General features: G+C 35.8%; 4 protein-coding genes across 4 annotated transcripts; 3 read left to right on the forward strand and 1 right to left on the reverse strand.

The window, feature by feature from the left end:
• The first annotated feature begins 1,351 nt into the window (after positions 1–1,351).
• Positions 1,352–2,246, forward strand: LOC144574919 (germin-like protein 3-8). The gene has a single exon (XM_078325025.1). It carries the CDS (start codon positions 1,409–1,411, stop codon positions 2,075–2,077), a length of 669 nt encoding a protein of 222 aa, XP_078181151.1. The 5' UTR covers positions 1,352–1,408; the 3' UTR covers positions 2,078–2,246.
• Positions 2,247–5,458: 3,212 nt separating this feature from the next.
• Positions 5,459–8,732, forward strand: LOC144574816 (putative linoleate 9S-lipoxygenase 4). The gene is made up of 7 exons (XM_078324890.1): positions 5,459–5,695; positions 5,872–6,210; positions 6,286–6,371; positions 6,477–6,584; positions 6,879–7,186; positions 7,325–7,588; positions 7,884–8,732. The coding sequence occupies exons 1-7, from the start codon at positions 5,473–5,475 to the stop codon at positions 8,650–8,652; spliced, it is 2,097 nt and encodes a 698-aa protein (XP_078181016.1). The 5' UTR covers positions 5,459–5,472; the 3' UTR covers positions 8,653–8,732.
• A 1,244-nt stretch (positions 8,733–9,976) lies between these two features.
• LOC144574882 (germin-like protein 3-7) lies at positions 9,977–10,836 on the reverse strand. The gene has a single exon (XM_078324976.1). The coding sequence runs from the start codon at positions 10,807–10,809 to the stop codon at positions 10,141–10,143; it is 669 nt and encodes a 222-aa protein (XP_078181102.1). The 5' UTR covers positions 10,810–10,836; the 3' UTR covers positions 9,977–10,140.
• A 2,545-nt stretch (positions 10,837–13,381) lies between these two features.
• LOC144574945 (germin-like protein 3-7) lies at positions 13,382–14,161 on the forward strand. Its single transcript, XM_078325049.1, has one exon. The coding sequence runs from the start codon at positions 13,439–13,441 to the stop codon at positions 14,105–14,107; it is 669 nt and encodes a 222-aa protein (XP_078181175.1). The 5' UTR covers positions 13,382–13,438; the 3' UTR covers positions 14,108–14,161.
• Positions 14,162–19,401: the final 5,240 nt, after the last annotated feature.

The following is a 19,401-nucleotide window of genomic DNA, read 5'->3' on the forward strand; positions in this document are numbered from 1 at the left end:
AAATGATAAGATCAGTAGACTTAGTCCTTTGCGTAATCTGACTTTTTGCACTATGTTAGCTGTCCAAATTTACTTCCTTTTAGTCGGAACAAAACTAACAAGGAGCTTACCGGAATTGAGGGTACACATTTTGACAAAGCAGTTTTTAATTCAGACATAGCAAAGATAATAAAGTGAAAACTGTCCTGCTTTGTCTATCATGATCTCTGCATAAATTAAAAACTGTCTTGTCAAAATTTGTACCAAAATTGAAGTTATCCAATTAGTAGGGGGTGCATTTTTGGTCCATAAAATTTTTGACATAGTCTTATTTTAAACCGAATCTAAATTATTTGATTAAAATTCACACAAACCGCACGTTTAGATTTATGAAACGGTTTAGATTTGTACGATCCTAACTCGGTCTGTACAATTCTCAATACGGACATGACTCTGCCAAAGTCCTTTGCACACAACCACATCCCAAACTATGGTTTGGAATACTAGAACTACTGTGTGTATATTAAGCTCACCAAATGAGAGCGAAGAACTTCAATTCTCAATCCCGTAAATATTTTATTGGTTTAGTAAAAATTTTAAAAATGACAAACTCTACTTTTCAATTAAAAAATCTCTGCAAAACAATTCATGAATATAGATAAAAGAATTAAAAAATTTTGTATGGACAGTTCGAGGACAAAGATATCTAGGCTTTGATAAAGTTGGTGATTTTCAAAAGTGATTTGATGGACGAATATATATGGAAAGATTCCACAAATATCACTGAACATGAATTTGATCATCCCAGGTACCTGACTTAAGCAAATTATAAACGAACGGTCCAAATTAATTCTTTTAACTTGGCACGAATCTCAAAACGGACTGCCTATAGTTTTTATAAGCACCGGATTGATTTCGGCCCAGTTGAGATTAATCTGGGCCGTCCATTTATAATTTGCTTGAGTCAGGTAGCTGGGAGGATACGGATTCACTAAACATTACCACATTATGAAAAAAAAAAATCCTCCCAACTAGTTTACCGTTTCCTTTTCTAATCCAGAAAGCTTCGTACCTCTCCTCGTTACGTTAGCTCTGTTCCGACTAAAAGGACTGGACTGATAACAATAAAATAACACACTACAAAAAGTCAAAGATAAGGACTAAGTCTACTAATTATCTGCTCCAAATTTTTTTATCAAAAGTTAGAAGTCAGCTTCTGGGGTTAATTAGTTATTACCAACTACATTACTTTAATTACTTTTCCTGTTCTATCGAACGATTCAAACACCAACTTTTCAATCGTTTTTGAACGATTCCTCGCATCACTCCCTATAAAAGAACCAACCACGTACCTAGCTAAAGCACTCATCACAATCCTTACAAGCACAATAATTAATTAAAACACACACAAAGAACACAAAAAGCAACAATGGCCCCATTAAGATCCATGTTGCTCCTTTCTCTCACTGTCTTCATCTTCACCTCATGCCGCGCCGACCCTGATCCTCTCCAAGATTTCTGTGTCGCGGACTTAAAATCCGACATCACTGTCAACGGTTTCCCTTGCAAACCGGCTTCTAATGTTGCCTCCAAGGATTTCTTCTTCAGCGGACTCGCCGTGTCAGGAAACACCAATAACATGTTTGGATCCAATATTACAGCAGGCAGTGTTCAGACCTTTCCTGGCTTGAATACGCTCGGTCTCTCCATGAACCGTGTTGACTTAGCTCCAGGTGGTGTCAACCCTCTCCATAGCCACCCCCGTGCTTCTGAAATTGGATTTGTTGTTCAAGGAGAAATGCTTGTTGGTTTCATCAGCACCGCGGATGTTTTCTATTCGAAAGTTGTGAAGGCTGGTGAGAGCTTCATTATCCCCCGAGGACTCATTCATTTCCAGTACAACACCGGGAAAGAAAATGGGGTGGCTATCACGGCTTTTAACAGCCAGTTGCCGGGAGTTGTGTTGGCTCCGTTAACCTTGTTCGGGTCAAAACCATCAATTCCAATTGATGTTCTGACAAAGACGTTCCAGGTCGATGCGTCAGTCATCCAGCTTCTGATGTCCAAGTTTGGACAAGCAACTTCACCTTATAACTAATAAATTAATTAATTATCATTTGCCTCGCTCCATGTGTATTCTAGCGCTTGATTAATTTTGAGCTATTCGTTATAGATTATATATTCATTGTGTAAATGATTGTTGGATATTGCATACAGTTGATTGAATAAAAACACCCTTGGTACGTACCGGGGTTTGTTTAATTATGAATTAGTAATTTAACCAAAACTTATTTTGTGATAATTGTTGATTATTGATAAGTCAAACTTCTATTCCTCTGCTTAAGCATATGACCAATGATGGTTTAAGCAGACATCAGACTACATGCCCTGCAGTAGTAGTCTATATAAATTATAAAAATACGGTCTTGAATGTTGGTTACTGAGATCAAGATTTCATATATAGTTTCACATATGGACTTTATTGATACCCATTTCAGCTCATGGACAAAGCTCTGTCATCGAGTCAAATGTCGGTTTCGCAGTTGTTTTCTTATTTACCTGTTCGCACTTAATTAGCCTCCTTTACGTTTTAATCTGCGCTAATTTCTTGGTAATTTTTATTAATCCAACTACCTCCTCGCTTTAGAAAATAGTCTTCCTAAATACCACATTTACACATCTTCTGGCTCTTTTATAGACAACTTTACCGGTGCTACTTATTTAAGGAGTTTTCATTTTTTTTTTTTTTTTTTTTTATGTTCTTTCTTTCTCCTGCCTACACAGAAACCCACGTTCGGAAAATAACGCTTCTTCCTCCTCCTAACTTAAATCAATGGTCCTCTGGCAATGTTCTTGTAAATACAACACCATATAGGAAGATTTGCACCGTAATGCTCAATTTTTTTACATCCATTTTGATAAGTACTATTCTATTGCTTCTCTTTGCGAATTTTCTAACAGCATATCTCTTTAGTTTCTTAATTTCGTCTAAATTTTTTTATTTCTTTTAGTTTCTGTTTGTACTATTTTTGGCCAGAAATTTTATTTGTTAGTATGTCGAACTTATTTTAATTATTATTTTTAATTATATCATGGAAATATTAATTTTTTAAATTTTGATTGTAAACCCTCAAGGAAAATCAGGGAAATTATTTTTAACAAATTTTGAAAATTAATTAACTAATAGGTTAATATGAGCCACTAATGTGAACTCAACTATTTTTCTACAAGATCACGTACTATTTTAATTGATGAGCTTGTATAGGAGTTTTACTGAATGAAGAGTAGAACTGGTATTTGAGTTTTACTGAACTCAAAGTATATATTTTAGCTTCTCTTTGTTTTGTTTTATTAAAAAAGGTCACAGTACAACTCAATATTTTTTAGATGCTATGTAGATCAAACATAATCTTTAAAATCTTGAACAATATGTATATATAATTCTCACAAACCTAAAATATCTAATGCGGAAGATGCAATTATAAACTTCTACTTTATGTATAAATAATTTCTTTGCGGAAGATGCAATCATAAACTTCAACTTTATGTATAAATAGTTTCTTCCCCTTAACACTTTATCTTAATGTTACAAATCTTTAAAATATAAATATTTGTGTGTATGTAATTACTTTTAATGAGCAGACATAAAACTTAATTATATTATTTTTGTTTATCTTTAATCCGGTATATTTGATTGCAAATGAACAAATTAAATTTAGTTTGCTATTAACATTGGATAATCAAAAAAATTGTAACTCTCAATTAAATGACACCTAGAGTTTCAAAATTTATTTTATGACCTTAAGACTAAAAATTCTCAAACATTTATATCCATTAGTTAGACTACTTAATAATAATTAATCTAACATGTTATTCTCGAAAATTAGAGCTAAAAGATTTTGGATCTTCTGTAGCCCGGCTACTTGGTGCAAAGAAATTCGTAACACGTAGTACTAATTACTACTAAGTACACGGGTTCTAATAAAATAAAATTGCATAATGTAATTAATAAATAAAATTACAAAACCTGCGTCTTTTAGATATTTTTAGCTTCTTTTATGAAATAAAATTAAACAACTGTAATTTATTGAGGGCTTCTAATTTTTTATTTTTTAGTTCCTAAATGTCTTAAGGGATGAGTTACGCGTTTGACCTCAAATTAAGAGAAATGGAATTCATTTATGGTAAAAGTAGTAGTGGAATATCTCTTCTTTTTTTTTTTCTTTTTTTTTCTGGACAGTATATATAGGTAACTGAGAAACTCAAACATTAATAAACCATATTAATAATTGTATTATCCAGTTAGTAGGGTCCTTCCATAATTGATTTTTTTTTAATATATAGACCAACATATTTTGTACAGCCGATTTTTTCTATTTAAGACATAAAACAAAATTTGAATACTACTCCACATTTTCTCTCAAAAAAAATTTAGATTTAGGAGAGCCGGAATTTAAAATTCAGGTGTATATAAATTTTCAGCTATAAAAAAAAGGAGAATTAAAAAAATAAGAACTATCCTAAGCTCCGAACTATTCAATAACCGCTATTTAAAATTTCAGCCTTTCATGGAATACTTTTAGGTTCCAGTTTTTTTTTTTTGATTACAAAACTAAAAAAAACAAATTAGGTCAAGAAATTAAATTCCGGTGCCCTCTTATTATAGGACTGGACAATCAAACGATGGTTTTATAAAAAGTTTGGTTGAATTTTTGAATTGCTTCGGTTTTTAGAATTTGGTTCTGTTTAGAATTTTAAAACCTGAAAAGATCGAACTGACCGAACTGACCAAATCGACCGAACTGTGTGATTGGACAAGCGCATTAATACAACCTATTTTTAACAATATCTGATTTGAACGTACAGACATGTGGGACTATATATAACTTTTAAACAATTTGATGGCCCTTCTCTTTTTTTGAAAGCTACATGGCAAAGTACCATTGAACAGTTTGTGTGTCTCTCTGTGTGTGTACATATACAGAGAGAGTCGAGTTGGTTTATATCAAAATATTTGTTTTTAGGCTGTGGAACAAACGTTTTGATTTTTATATTTTTAAAGTCTAAATAGTCGATCTAAACCGTTGAACATTCAATCTATAATAAAATGAGCTTGGAGACCAAATTTTAATTTTTTTTTAAATTTTTTACTATTTATTAAGTCAATTTTAAAATCATTATTTTCAATGATTCAATTTTTTCACTGTTTATTAAAATCAACGATTTTAAAACTCTCATAATATAAAAAAAATGTAAAGAAAACGATACATGATTAAAATAAAGAACAGTTTGTATTAAAATAAAGAAAACGATACATGGTTAAGTTTTTACATGGAAGAAAGAAGAAACAGCTAAAAGCAAAAGGCAAACAAAAACGCTCAACCTAAATCAATAAGCTGATCCTTATGGTTATTACTCGTAAATGAACTAAGATTTAATTAATCTATCTCAAAAAATATATATCAATTTTCACAGACATGTCTACCGAGCAAAATGCCACGGCCATTGTTGCCATATAGACAGCAAGAGCTAATCAATCTCAGAGGTGATGATGTTATAGGCCCTCTAAAAGAGAGCGATCGGGTCTATGGCTATGCAGTCTACAATGACCTAGGTGACCCTGACAAGGGTGATGATCATGTGCGCACAACTCTCGGTGGGCCAGAGCACCCCTATCCTCGCCGTGGCCGTACCGGTCGCCCCCCAACCAAAACAGGTTTGCTCATAACATGCCACCTATCTTACCTTATTTAGACGGGATCAATGAAAAATCAAACTCATCACCCAAGCATGTCAGTATACCATGAACTGCCCATTACCGAGAGAAGAGAACTAAAATTGCAAAATATGAACCAATTTTATTTTTAGATTATAAACTAACTTGTCATGCAGATCCAAAATGCGAAAGCAAGCAACCTGTACTGCATAGCCTAGACATATATGTGCCACGCGACGAACGATTTGGCCATCTGAAGTTGTCCGATTTCCTTGCATATAACTTAAAATTAATTGGTCAATCTATCTTCCCTACACTCAGTGCGATCTTTGACCTGACACCAAATGAGTTCGATTCGTTTAATGATACCTTCGACCTTTATGATGGGGGGTTATCCCTGCCTCACCCGCATATGCTAGAGAAAATGCGCCAGAGTATTCCATTTGAACTCTTCAAGGAAACGTTTCGACGTGAGGGACATGCCTTCCGACTTCCGACTCCACATGTGCTCAAAGGTACACAAGGGTAAATGAACAGAGGAGCTTCAATCTTTGTTACGAAATAATTCTAATTAATTGATGAATGAACAGAGGATAAATTTGCTTGGAGGTCAGACGAAGAATTTGGGCGTGAAATGATTGCTGGCGTGAACCCGGTCATCATTAGACGTCTCGAGGTACATCATTCTTATTCATATGTAGGAGTTTTTCTCTAAATGAATCTATAAAATTTAACTAATATAGTACTGTGAAAATAAGTCAAAACTTCATGATCTACACAGGAATTCCCCCCAACTAGCAACCTTGATCCAACAGTATATGGAAACCAGACGAGCACAATTAAGGAGGAGCACATTCTAAATAACCTTGATGGATTTACAGTGCTTAAGGTAAATAAATTAATAGAAGAGAGCCGAGCAATTTTAATTTTTTCGGGCATGCAATAGATGTGCGGCGTCTTTGAGATTAATTCAATAAATAGTCCGGGTCTCATTCTACCAGGTCAACCTGACTGGATTTGAGTTAGAGGGATATACTACCATTATTATAAGTACAAAACCAATAATTTTCTTTATGAATGTTAATTTTTGGTATATGATAAATTTCTTTTCTCGTACATGTAATTTGTTTTTATTTTTGGGTCTTTGCAACTTATTTATTGCCTTATGGGTGTTCTTTGACAGGCACTAAAGGAGAATAAGTTATACATACTCGACTATCATGATGCCATCATGCCTTACCTACCAAATATAAATGCATTGAAAGGAACCTTTATCTATGCCACCAGAACACTCTTGTTCCTGAAAGATGATGGCACAATCAAACTGCTTGCTATCGAGCTAAGCCTACCGCACTCCGATGGGTTGGAACATGGTGCAGTAAGCAAGGTGTACACACCGGCATCAGAGGGAGTTGACGGCTCTATTTGGCAGTTGGCCAAGGCCTATGTGGCAGCCAATGACTCTGGATATCACCAACTTATGAGCCATTGGTGTGTTTTTAAGTTCATGTTTTTTCAGTGATTACAATTACAATTTATTAATTTCATCATGACTTGGATTTACTATTAGATTTAATTAGAAACATATTACACTTAAAATAATCATGTTAAAAAAAAAAAAAAATTTAGGCTCAAGACCCATGCGGTGATAGAACCATTCATCATAGCCACAAATAGACAGTTGAGCGTCACTCATCCAATACACAAGCTCATGAGCCCACATTACCGTGACACAATGAACATCAATGCATTGGCACGCCAAGCCCTTATCAGTGCCGGTGGCATAGTCGAAAATTCTGTTTTTCCTCCGAAATATGCCCTCGCCATGTCGTCTGATGTATATAAGAGTTGGAAATTCACAGAGCAAGGCCTACCAGCTGATCTCATCAAGAGGTATGACATATGAAACCACTTTTAACATTACAAAGAAATACAACACCTAAGTTTAATAGAAATACATTCATAAATTTCTAAACTTCTTTATTTGAAACAATGATTTTATACAATTTTATTAACTAAATTGGGAATTAGTAAGGTTTTATAACTTGACAATTTTGATTGACATATATCAGTCGGCTATTATGAGAAGTTGAGAACGTGAATCCTATTGATCTAAATGACAACTATACAAATTAAACTTGTGTAAGATTGTATAATAACACAAATCCCAATAATATGTCTTTTGTAGAGGAGTTGCGGTTGAAGACCCTTCAAGCCCTTACAAGCTTCGCTTACTAATCAAGGACTATCCATATGCTGTTGATGGTCTTGCTGTATGGTCCGCGATTGAATCGTGGGTCAATGAGTACTGCTTTCTCTACTATCCGAGTGACTCGGCGGTGAAATCCGATACAAAGCTCCAAGCTTGGTGGAAGGAGATTCGTGAGGTTGGGCATGGCGACAAAAAAGACGAGGAATGGTGGCCCAAGATGCAAACAGTCGAGGAATTAACCAAGACATGCACCACCATAATTTGGGTCGCCTCAGCTCTACATGCAGCTGTTAATTTTGGGCAGTACCCATATGCCGGATACCTCCCGAATCGCCCGACCGTTACTCGTAAACCAATGCCTAAACCAGGAACAGATGCATATGAAGAATTGAAGAAAAATCCTGATAAGGTCTTTTTGAAGACTATATCAAGTCAGTTACAAACTATATTAGTAATATCCTTGATCGAGATCTTGTCTCGGCATTCGTCAGATGAAGTCTACCTCGGACAACGCGACACACCAGAATGGACATCTGATGAGAAGGCACTGGATGCTTTTGACAAGTTTAGTGAGAGACTGATTGGAATAGAGGAGAAGATCAAGGGTTTGAATGCAGATCCAACTTTGAAGAACCGAAATGGACCCGTAAATTTTCCGTATACATTATTATACCCAAATACTTCCGATAAGAGTAAAACTGGCGGGTTGGTTCCAAAGGGAATCCCAAATAGTGTGTCCATATGAGAGGTAATTTGTGTTTTTATTTATTTTCTTTTTATTAGTGGTTGTTTTATATTTGTTTGTGGTGTTGGTAAATAAAGGTTTGCTATATATGCAACCCGGTTTATTCAATTTGATTGTTTATTGCTGTGAAAGCTTATTGTGTAATATTAAAATTGTATTAGTGAAATTCTGAGATGATTTGTATTTTGTAGTATTCTATCGATCCTTGAAGAATCGAGGAGTCGAAAAAAAAATAGATTATTCTATCGTACATGTCATCAATAGATTACAGTGAAAAGAAAAAAAAATGACCATACTAATGATTTGTAGTATTCCAAGTAAAGATTTTTTTTCTTAATTAAGCGTCGGAAAAAGACTACTAGTAGTGTTCTGAATTTGCCTAAATAAGAAAACAACTGTGAAACAGACCTTCGGCTTGATTACTGGGCTTTGTCCATAAGCTCAAATTCGGATTCAGAATTAATCTAATATTGGGACATGAATAAGCCCGTGTGTGAAACTGTGAAATATTGATCTCAGTAATCAGCATTCAAGGCCGTATACAAGTACTGCAGTACATGCAGTCTGCTTAAACACGGGTCATATGCTAATGCTGGAGAATAGAAGTTCGAATTTTCAGTAATCGATAGTTGCAACAAAAATGGATGTTATGGAAGCAACGGAACGAGAAGATATTCTGCAATAAACTCATGCCTCCTACGTTGCTAGCTGACAAGATCTTACAGGAGGGAAACCTTTGGATGCAATACCGTAAGGGTGCTGCAACTAAAACTGGAATAGGGTAGCTGTGGGAGAAATGCTGAAAATTTTGAAAATTTTAAATTAGAAATTGAAAGTGGCAGTATAGTCATTAGGTTTTGCTTCAAGTATTGAAGGGTGCGATGTCGATGTTGGATACTAAAATGTAATCAGTACTTAGTAGCTACTATTAAGTTTTTCAAAAAAAAAAAAAAGATAGTTGCCACAAAAAATGTTTTGGCTAAAATACTAATTCACAAACAAACCCCAGTACGTACCAAGGGTGCTTTTATTCAACGAACTATTATGCTTACATCCAACAAACCTTTGGATGCAATACCGTAAGGGTGCTTCAACTAAAACTGGAATAGTGTAGCTGTGGGAGAAATGCTGAAAATTTTGAAAATTTTAAATTAGAAATTGAAAGTGGCAGTATAGTCATTAGGTTTTGCTTCAAGTATTGAAGGGTGCGATGTCGATGTTGGATACTAAAATGTAATCAGTACTTAGTAGCTACTACTAAGTTTTTCAAAAAAAAAAAAAGATAGTTGCCACAAAAAATGTTTTGGCTAAAATACTAATTCACAAACAAACCCCAGTACGTACCAAGGGTGCTTTTATTCAACGAACTATTATGTTTACATCCAACAATCATTTACACAATGAATATATAATCTATAACGAATAGCTCAAAATTAATCAAGCGCTAGAATACACATCGAGCGAGGCAAATGATAATTAATTAATTTATTAGTTATAAGGTGAAGTTGCTTGTCCAAACTTGGACATCAGAAGCTGGATGACTGACGCGTCGACCTGGAAAGTCTTTGTGAGCACATCAATCGGAATTGCTGGTTTTGACCCGAACAAGGTTTGTGGAGCCAACACAACACCTGGCAACTGGCTGTTAAAAGCGGTGATAGCCACCCCATTTTCTTTCCCAGTGTTGTACTGGAAATGAATGAGTCCTCGGGGGATAATGAAGCTCTCACCAGCCTTCACAACTTTCGAATAGAAAACATCCGCGGTGCTGATGAAACCAACAAGCATTTCACCTTGAACAACGAATCCGATTTCAGAAGCACGGGGGTGGCTATGGAGAGGGTTGACACCACCTGGAGCTAAGTCAACACGGTTCATGGAGACACCAAGGGTGTTCAGGCCAGGAAAGCTTTGAACACTGCCTTGTGTCACATTGGATCCAAACATGTTATTTGTGTTTCCTGCGACAGCAAGTCCGCTGAAGAAGAAATCATTGGCGACAACATTAGAAGCTGGTTTGCAAGGGAAGCCGTTGACAGTGATGTCGGATTGTAAGTCAGCGACGCAAAAATCTTGAAGAGGATCAGGGTCGGCACGGCACAAGGTGAAGATGAAGACAGTGAGAGAAAGGAGCAACAGGGATCTTAAAGGGGCCATTGTTTTAGTTTGCTGGTAAGGTTTGGGATGAGTGCTCTAGGTACGTGGGTAGTCCTTTTATAGGGAGTGATGCGAGGAATCGTTCAAAAACGATTGAAAACTTAAGTGTTTGACTTGCTTAATCAAATAGGAAAATTAATTAAAGTCATGTAGTTGGTGATAGTGGTTTGCTAACGGGTTACCCGTGACCCGTTCCGGGTAACCCGTTAGGGGTAACGGGTAGGGCGGGTAGACGGGTAGGACGGGTACGGGTACAACCCGCAACGGGTAGACGGGTAGTTTTCCCAAAACCTCTACCCTACCCGTTTATTACCCGTACCCGTTGCGGGTTGACGGGTACGGGTACCCCGGGTACGGGCGGGTTTTTTTTTTTTTTTTTTTTCTTTTCTGTTTTTTTCTGAATTTTTATGCTTTGAGATTCGTGCCAAGTTAAAGGACATGGATGGATGGAGTTTAGATATAGGGGTCCGTTTTGAGATTCATGCCAAATTAAAATTGATGCCTCAGATCTCATTCTACTAAGTCAGGTATTGCACTGGATCTGAATTCTATAGGGGTGCCGCCAAAAAAATTTTGAAATTCAAATTTTGTAACGGGTACGGGTAGACGGGTACGGGTAGGCGGGTATAGGGGTACGGGTAGGAGGGTACGGGTTGGCGGGTAGACGGGTACGGGTACAATGGGTTTTTTTCAAAATAGGGGTGTCCGGTCCGTTTATTACCCGTACCCGTCTACCCGTCTACCCGTCTGTACCCGGGCAACGGGTACGGGTACCACGGGTAACGGGTACGGGTCGGGCAAAACGGGCTCAACCCGTTAGGGGTTTAGCAAACCTCTAGTTGGTGATGACTAATTAACCAGAAGTCGACTCTTCAATTTCATACAAATTGGGAGCAGATAATCAATAAAATATTTTGAAGATTAAAAATATTAATTACATTGATGACAGATAAATTAGAAATCAATTATATCAATAGAAAATTAAGTAGGGATCAATTAGTATTAATTAGTGTATAATAAATCTTGTAATATAAAAATATTTTAGTGGTCCTGTAAATCCTGTAGCATATAAATAAGAGCCGTGTAAGATATTGAAATCATATCATAAATCAATAAGATTAGTATTTTTTGTTCTCAAAATTCAACAAATTAAACCGGTCTAAAATGATAAGATCAGTAGACTTAGTCCTTTGCGTAATCTGACTTTTTGCACTATGTTAGCTGTCCAAATTTACTTCCTTTTTAGTCGGAACACAACTAACAAGGAGCTTACCGGAATTGAGGGTACACATTTTGACAAAGCAGTCTTTAATTTATACATAGCCAAGATAATAAAGTGAAAACTGTCCTGCTTTGTCTATCATGATCTCTGCATAAATTAAAAACTGTCTTGTCAAAATTTGTACCAAAATTGAAGTTATCCAATTAGTAGGGGGTGCATTTTTGGTCCATAATTTTTTTGACATAGTCTTATTTTAATTAAACCGAATCTAAATTATTTGATTAAAATTCACACAAACCGCACGTTTATATTTATGAAACGGTTTAGATTTGTACGATCCTAACTCGGTCTGTACAATTCTCAATACGGACATGACTCTGCCAAAGTCCTTTGCACACAACCACATCCCAAACTATGGTTTGGAATACTAGAACTACTGTGTGTATATTAAGCTCACCAAATGAGAGCGAAGAACTTCAATTCTCAATCCCGTAAATATTTTATTGGTTTAGTAAAAATTTTAAAAATAACAAACTCTACTTTTCAATTAAAAAATCTCTGCAAAACAATTCATGAATATAGATAAAAGAATCAAAATTTTTTGTATGGACAGTTCGAGGACAAAGATATCTAGGCTTTGATAAAGTTGGTGATTTTCAAAAGTGATTTGATGGACGAATATATATGGAAAGATTCCACAAATATCACTGAACATGAATTTGATCATCCCAGGTACCTGACTTAAGCAAATTATAAACGGACGGTCCAAATTAATTCTTTTAACTTGGCACGAATCTCAAAATGGACTGCCTATAGTTTTTAATTTTTTATAAGCACCGGATTGATTTCGGCCCAGTTGAGATTAATCTGGGCCTTCCATTTATAATTTGCTTGAGTCAGGTAGCTGGGAGGATACGGATTCACTAAACATTACCACATTATGAAAAAAAAATCCACCCAACTAGTTTACCGTTTCCTTTTCTAATCCTAGTATGTAGGCGTAATATCTTCAATTCCAATTCCAGAAAGCTTCGTACCTCTCCTCGTTACGTTAGCTCTGTTCCGACTAAAAGGAAGAGGTCTGGACTGATAACAATAAAATAACACACTAAAAAAAGTCAAAGCTAAGGACTAAGTCTACTAATTATCTGCTCCAATTTTTTTTATCGAAAGTCAGAAGTCGGCTTCTGGGGTTAATTAGTTATTACTTATTACCAACTACATTACTTTAATTACTTTTCCCGTTCTATTGAACGATTCAAACACCAACTTTTCAATCGTTTTTGAACGATTCCTCGCATCACTCCCTATAAAAGAACCAACCACGTACCTAGCTAAAGCACTCATCACAATCCTTACAAGCACAATAATTAATTAAAACACACACAAAGAACACAAAAAGCAACAATGGCCCCATTAAGATCCATGTTGCTCCTTTCTCTCACTGTCTTCATCTTCACCTCATGCCGCGCCGACCCTGATCCTCTCCAAGATTTCTGTGTCGCGGACTTAAAATCCGACATCACTGTCAACGGTTTCCCTTGCAAACCGGCTTCTAATGTTGCCTCCAAGGATTTCTTCTTCAGCGGACTCGCTGAGGCAGGAAACACCAATAACATGTTTGGATCCAATATTACAGCAGGCAGTGTTCAGACCTTTCCTGGCTTGAATACGCTCGGTCTCTCCATGAACCGTGTTGACTTAGCTCCAGGTGGTGTCAACCCTCTCCATAGCCACCCCCGTGCTTCTGAAATTGGATTTGTTGTTCAAGGAGAAATGCTTGTTGGTTTCATCAGCACCGCAGATGTTTACTATTCGAAAGTTGTGAAGGCTGGTGAGAGCTTCATTATCCCCCGAGGACTCATTCATTTCCAGTACAACACCGGGAAAGAAAATGGGGTGGCTATCACGGCTTTTAACAGCCAGTTGCCGGGAGTTGTGTTGGCTCCGTTAACCTTGTTCGGGTCAAAACCATCAATTCCAATTGATGTTCTGACAAAGACGTTCCAGGTCGATGCGTCAGTCATCCAGCTTCTGATGTCCAAGTTTGGACAAGCAACTTCACCTTATAACTAATAAATTAATTAATTATCATTTGCCTCGCTCCATGTGTATTCTAGCGCTTCATTAATTTTGAGCTATTCGTTATAGATTATATATTCATTGTGTAAATGATTGTTGGATATTGCATACAGTTGATTGACTAAAAACACCCTTGGTACGTACCGGGGTTTGTTTAATTATGAATTAGTAATTTAACCAAAACTTATTTTGTGATAATTGTTGATTATTGATAAGTCAAACTTCTATTCCTCTGCTTAAGCATATGACCAATGATGGTTTAAGCAGACATCAGACTACATGCCCTGCAGTAGTGGTCTATATAAATTATAAAAATACGGTCTTGAATGTTGGTTACTGAGATCAAGATTTCATATATAGTTTCACATATGGACTTTATTGATACCCATTTCAGCTCATGGACAAAGCTCTGTCATCGAGTCAAATGTCGGTTTCGCAGTTGTTTTCTTATTTACCTGTTCGCACTTAATTAGCCTCCTTTACGTTTTAATCTGCGCTAATTTCTTGGTAATTTTTATTAATCCAACTACCTCCTCGCTTTAGAAAATAGTCTTCCTAAATACCACATTTACACATCTTCTGGCTCTTTTATAGACAACTTTACCGGTGCTACTTAATTAAGGAGTTTTCATTTTTTTTTTTTTTTTTGATGTTCTTTCTTTCTCCTGGCTACACAGAAACTCACGTTCGGAGGAGAATGTTATTTTTTTTTGAAGGTCAGTCCTCTGGCAATGTTCTTGTAAATACAACACCATATAGGAAGATTTGCACCGTAATGCTCATTTTTTTTTACATCCATTTTGATTAGTACTATTCTATTGCTTCTCTTTGCGAATTTTCTAACAGCATATCTCTTTAGTTTCTTAATTTCGTCTAAATTTTTTTATTTCTTTTAGTTTATTTTTGTACTATTTTTGGTCTGAAATTTTATTTGTTAGTATGTCGAACTTATTTTAATTATTATTTTTAATTATATCATGGAAATATTAATTTGATATTAATTTTTTAAATTTTGATTGTAAACCCTCAAGGAAAATCAGGGAAATTATTTTTAACAAATTTTGAAAATTAATTAACTAATAAGTTAATATGAGCCACTAATGTCAACTCGACTATTTTTCTACAAGCTCACGTACTATTTTAATTGATGAGCTTAAACTTATCTATAGGAGCTTTACTGAATGAAGAGTAGAACTGGTATATGAGCTTCAGCTTACGAAATCATAAGCTTAACCTTAAATCTGTTGGAACATCTTTCAATTAGAAATTCAGACCGTTCAAATTAACCTATTTTATTAAAGTTGTATTTACATGACATATTTGTTAATTTGTAAAATGAGTATCAACTCAAGCAGTCAAAAATTATGGCTAATAAAATTATTTTAATACATATTTATGTTTATCATTTTTTTTATAGCTTGAATTTATAATAACAATAAAAATAAAAAATTGATATGTAAATACATATGAATCACTCATTATTTCATCAATTTGAACGGTTTGAATTCATTTAAATTGATCTCATAATTTTCTAATCTAAATTGATAGATCATCTTGGCGACCATTTTAAAAAAAAGTACTATTTGTCATTTTAAAAAAAAATATTTAACCAATAAAATGAAAAATTAAGGAGATTGAGAATTAAAGTTATCCCCATCCATTTCGTGAACTTAGAATGCTCCACAAAGAGGGTATGTAACGGAAAGAAAAGGAAGTGAATTTAATTTCTTTACACTTCAAATCAAATTGGAGCTGAACAAATTCATCAAGTTTCTCTACATAGTTCACCATCTCTCCCCTCTTCTCCTCTATGTTCTCTCACAATTTTTTAGGCTCTGAAACAGATAAACATCTCTGGTCAAACACGATCAGGAACCTCTTTTCAAAATACTGGGCAAAAAACCCCATCCAACTAATTTACCTTTGTTTTTTGAATTATTATAGTTGTACGTAAGCGATGATAACTTCAATTCCAGTAAAAGGAAAAAGTCTAGACAAATAACATAGTACAAAAGCCAAAGCTCAGGACAAAGTCTGCTATTTGACACCAATTTTATTGATTATCTACTAAGGACAAAGTCTACTAATTAATTTACTAATTTACTAATCAAGGACTATCCATATGCTGTATGGTCGGCGATTGAATCGTGGGTCAATGAGTACTGCTTTCTCTACTATCCGAGTGACTCGGCGGTGAAATCCGATACAGAGCTCCAAGCTTGGTGGAAGGAGATTCGTGAGGTTGGGTATGGCGACAAAAAAGACAAGAAATGGTGGCCCTGTTGGAACCTTATTGTTACACATAAACAATTTAATTCTATATGCCACTATTGATCTACCTATGCCAAAATGGCCATCATGCAAAATTCATCAATTCTTAGGGAGCAGACGCAATACCTGACTCCATTAGCATATTTATGCAAAGCTTCTCTCAAAAGTGGTTGATAAACTTGTAAGACAGCGGCAAGAAAAACTTCGACCCGATGTAGAGGTTGAAGCGTCGACAGCTTTCTTAGTGGTAGGATAAAGCCTTCCAAAGCTACAAGACTGTCCTTGTGAGATCGTGTTCACAATTTCTTAATGATCTCACCTCTCTATTCTTTAATGGAGAGAAGTAGAGAAGACTACAGAATTGACTAGATGACGGCTAGAAAATTCTGCGACTTTTCGTATATTCTTGTACTTTGGGTACCAACCTATTTATAGAGATGTAGATTCGGCATATTGCCAAACCCTAACCCTAACCCTAAACCAATTTTCAGCCACATGCCAACTTAAAAAACGTGCATCAAAAAATGTGCAACTGCATCAAAATCCGTGCAGCAGCTGAAAATTTGGTTTCCTTAATTGCAAATTTCAGAATCAGTCCATCAATGATTTGATTTTTGCCTAAATTGTTCTACACATTTGTGGACCACATCCTAATGAATATATTGATTGTCTATTTCCTTATTTGATCACTTTAATTGACAATCATATATGACAGTAAACAATGCATAATTAGATTACATATATGCTCAATGTTGGCATTAAATCCAACGAGGTTGGCAATAAATCCAACAATCTCCCACTTGAGCAATATGTCATGACTTTTTAATTATGCATTGTGTTCCTTATGTGCGCACATTTCTTTACTGTCTTCCTTATATATTCCCAAACCAATTCGGTCCATCAATTATACTAGTAAAGGACTAAAGCGGCATTCGTCGCATTTATTCGCAACTAAACCCTCAATAATCACATTACTAATACAGCTGAATGATATGAATCATGATGTGGATGTGTAGCATAGAAATTACATGCAATTGTGATCTTACATGCCTATTTCTAACTTTGTCTCCTCCTTAAATCTTGAAACTGAATTTCATAAATTAACTTAATTAGAGGTCAAACATAAACAAGAAACAGAATGTCAAAACTTCATAATATATATAACACTTGTTACATGTCACAAGTTATATATCCAAAATTACAATGAAAAATAGAACATTAAATTACAAATTATAGACTCCCACTAAAATTGAATATCCTCAATAGAGATTACACCCATATGAGCAACATGCTCTACAAATTTTGCCGGTGTCAATCCCTAGTAAGAGGATCTGCTAACATAGAGTCTGTTCCTACATGTTCTATTTTCAATTCACCATTCTGTACTCTTTCCTTTACAACTAAGAACTTGATGTCGATGTACTTAGACTTCGACGAACTTCGGTTGTTATTTGCGTACAGCACTGCCGAATTGTTGTCACAGAACAATTGTAGTGGTCTCTCAATAGAATCCACTACTCGAAGTTCAGTGACAAAATTTCGTAGCCAAACACCATGATTTGATGCCTCATAGCATGCCACAAATTATGCCGCCATGGTGGAAGATGCAACAAGGGATTGTTTTGCACTCTTCCATGAAACGGCTCCTCCGGCTAACATGTAAATGTAGCCGGATGTCAATTTCATGCTATCCTGACATCCTACAAAATCAGAGTCGGTATAGCCAATGACCTCTAGCTTCTCCGATTTCCGATACGTGAGTATATGATCTTTTGTTCGCTTCAGGTACCTCAAGACTCTCTTGGCAGCTTTCCAATGATCTGGACCTGGATTTGACAAGTATCTCCCTAGCATGCCAGTGATGAACGCAATATCCGGACGCGTACACACTTGCGCATACATGATGCTCCCAACGACTGAGGCATATGGATACTGTAGCATTACTTCCTTTTCTGAATTATTTTTCGGGCATTGGTTTAGACTGAACTTGTCTCCCTTTGCCACAGGGGTATTTCCTGGTTTACAGTTCTGCATACCATATCTTGCCAAAACCTTATCGATATAATTCCTTTGGGATAATCCTAATATACCTTGGGTTCTATTCCTCAGTATTTCTATCCCTAGGACAAATGATGCATCACCAAGATCTTTCATCTCAAAATTTTTAGTCAGAAAGTTCTTAGTTTGTTGCAACATACTTATATCGTTACTGGCAAGCAAAATGTCATCAACATATAAAACCAGAAACACAAATTTACTCCCACAGAACTTGAGATATATACATTCATCCACAATGTTAGACTCGAATCCAAATGAGACAATCACATTGTGAAATTTGTAATACCATTAACGAGACGCCTGCTTTAGCCCATAAATGGACTTTTTTAAGTTTGCATACCATGGACTTTGCATCTCCTGATACATAGTTTTCTGGTTGCACCATATAAATTGTTTCTTCAATGTCACCATTAAGAAACGCAGTTTTAACATCCATCTGATGAAGCTCCAAATTGAAATGTGCCACTAATGCCAATATGATTCTTAAAGAGTCTTTCAGTGAAACCGGAGAGAAAGTCTATTTATAATCAATGCCTTCTTTTTGAGTAAAACATTTAGCGACAAGACGTGCCTTATATTTCTCTACATTACCCTTCGAGTCCCGCTTGGTTTTGAATATCCATTTGCAACCAATGGTTCTCTTTCCTGCTGGTAATGAGACAATTTCCCAAACGTCATTGTCTGCCATAGATTTTATTTCCTCATTCATGGCAGCGGTCCACTTGTGAGAGTTAGAGCTTTCCATGGCTTGTTTGACATTAATGGGGTCATTGTCTAACATGCCAACATCAAACTCATGTTCTTGAAGGTATACTACATAATCCGAAGATATTGCAGGCCTTCTCTCTCTAGTGGACCTCCTAATTGGCTCTTCTAAATTTTCCTGAGGATTTCTAGCATTGTCTAAAACAATCTGGCCTACAACAGCATCTTCCAAACCTTCGTGCGACCCTGAGTGG

Source organism: Carex rostrata, chromosome 23 (assembly GCF_964058835.1).
Source record: "Carex rostrata chromosome 23, lpCarRost1.2, whole genome shotgun sequence".
NCBI classification, from domain to species: domain Eukaryota; kingdom Viridiplantae; phylum Streptophyta; class Magnoliopsida; order Poales; family Cyperaceae; genus Carex; species Carex rostrata.

Excerpts from the sequence above, each read along its gene's own strand:
- LOC144574945 (XM_078325049.1), top strand. The coding sequence starts at position 13,439 with ATGGCCCCATTAAGATCCATGTTGCTCCTTTCTCTCACTGTCTTCATC.
- LOC144574816 (XM_078324890.1), top strand. The coding sequence starts at position 5,473 with ATGCCACGGCCATTGTTGCCATATAGACAGCAAGAGCTAATCAATCTC. Across the intron at positions 6,372-6,476 it reads TCATCATTAGACGTCTCGAG|GAATTCCCCCCAACTAGCAA; the intron begins GTACATCATTCT and ends TGATCTACACAG. Across the intron at positions 6,585-6,878 it reads ATGGATTTACAGTGCTTAAG|GCACTAAAGGAGAATAAGTT; the intron begins GTAAATAAATTA and ends GTTCTTTGACAG.
- LOC144574882 (XM_078324976.1), bottom strand. The coding sequence starts at position 10,809 with ATGGCCCCTTTAAGATCCCTGTTGCTCCTTTCTCTCACTGTCTTCATC.
- LOC144574919 (XM_078325025.1), top strand. The coding sequence starts at position 1,409 with ATGGCCCCATTAAGATCCATGTTGCTCCTTTCTCTCACTGTCTTCATC.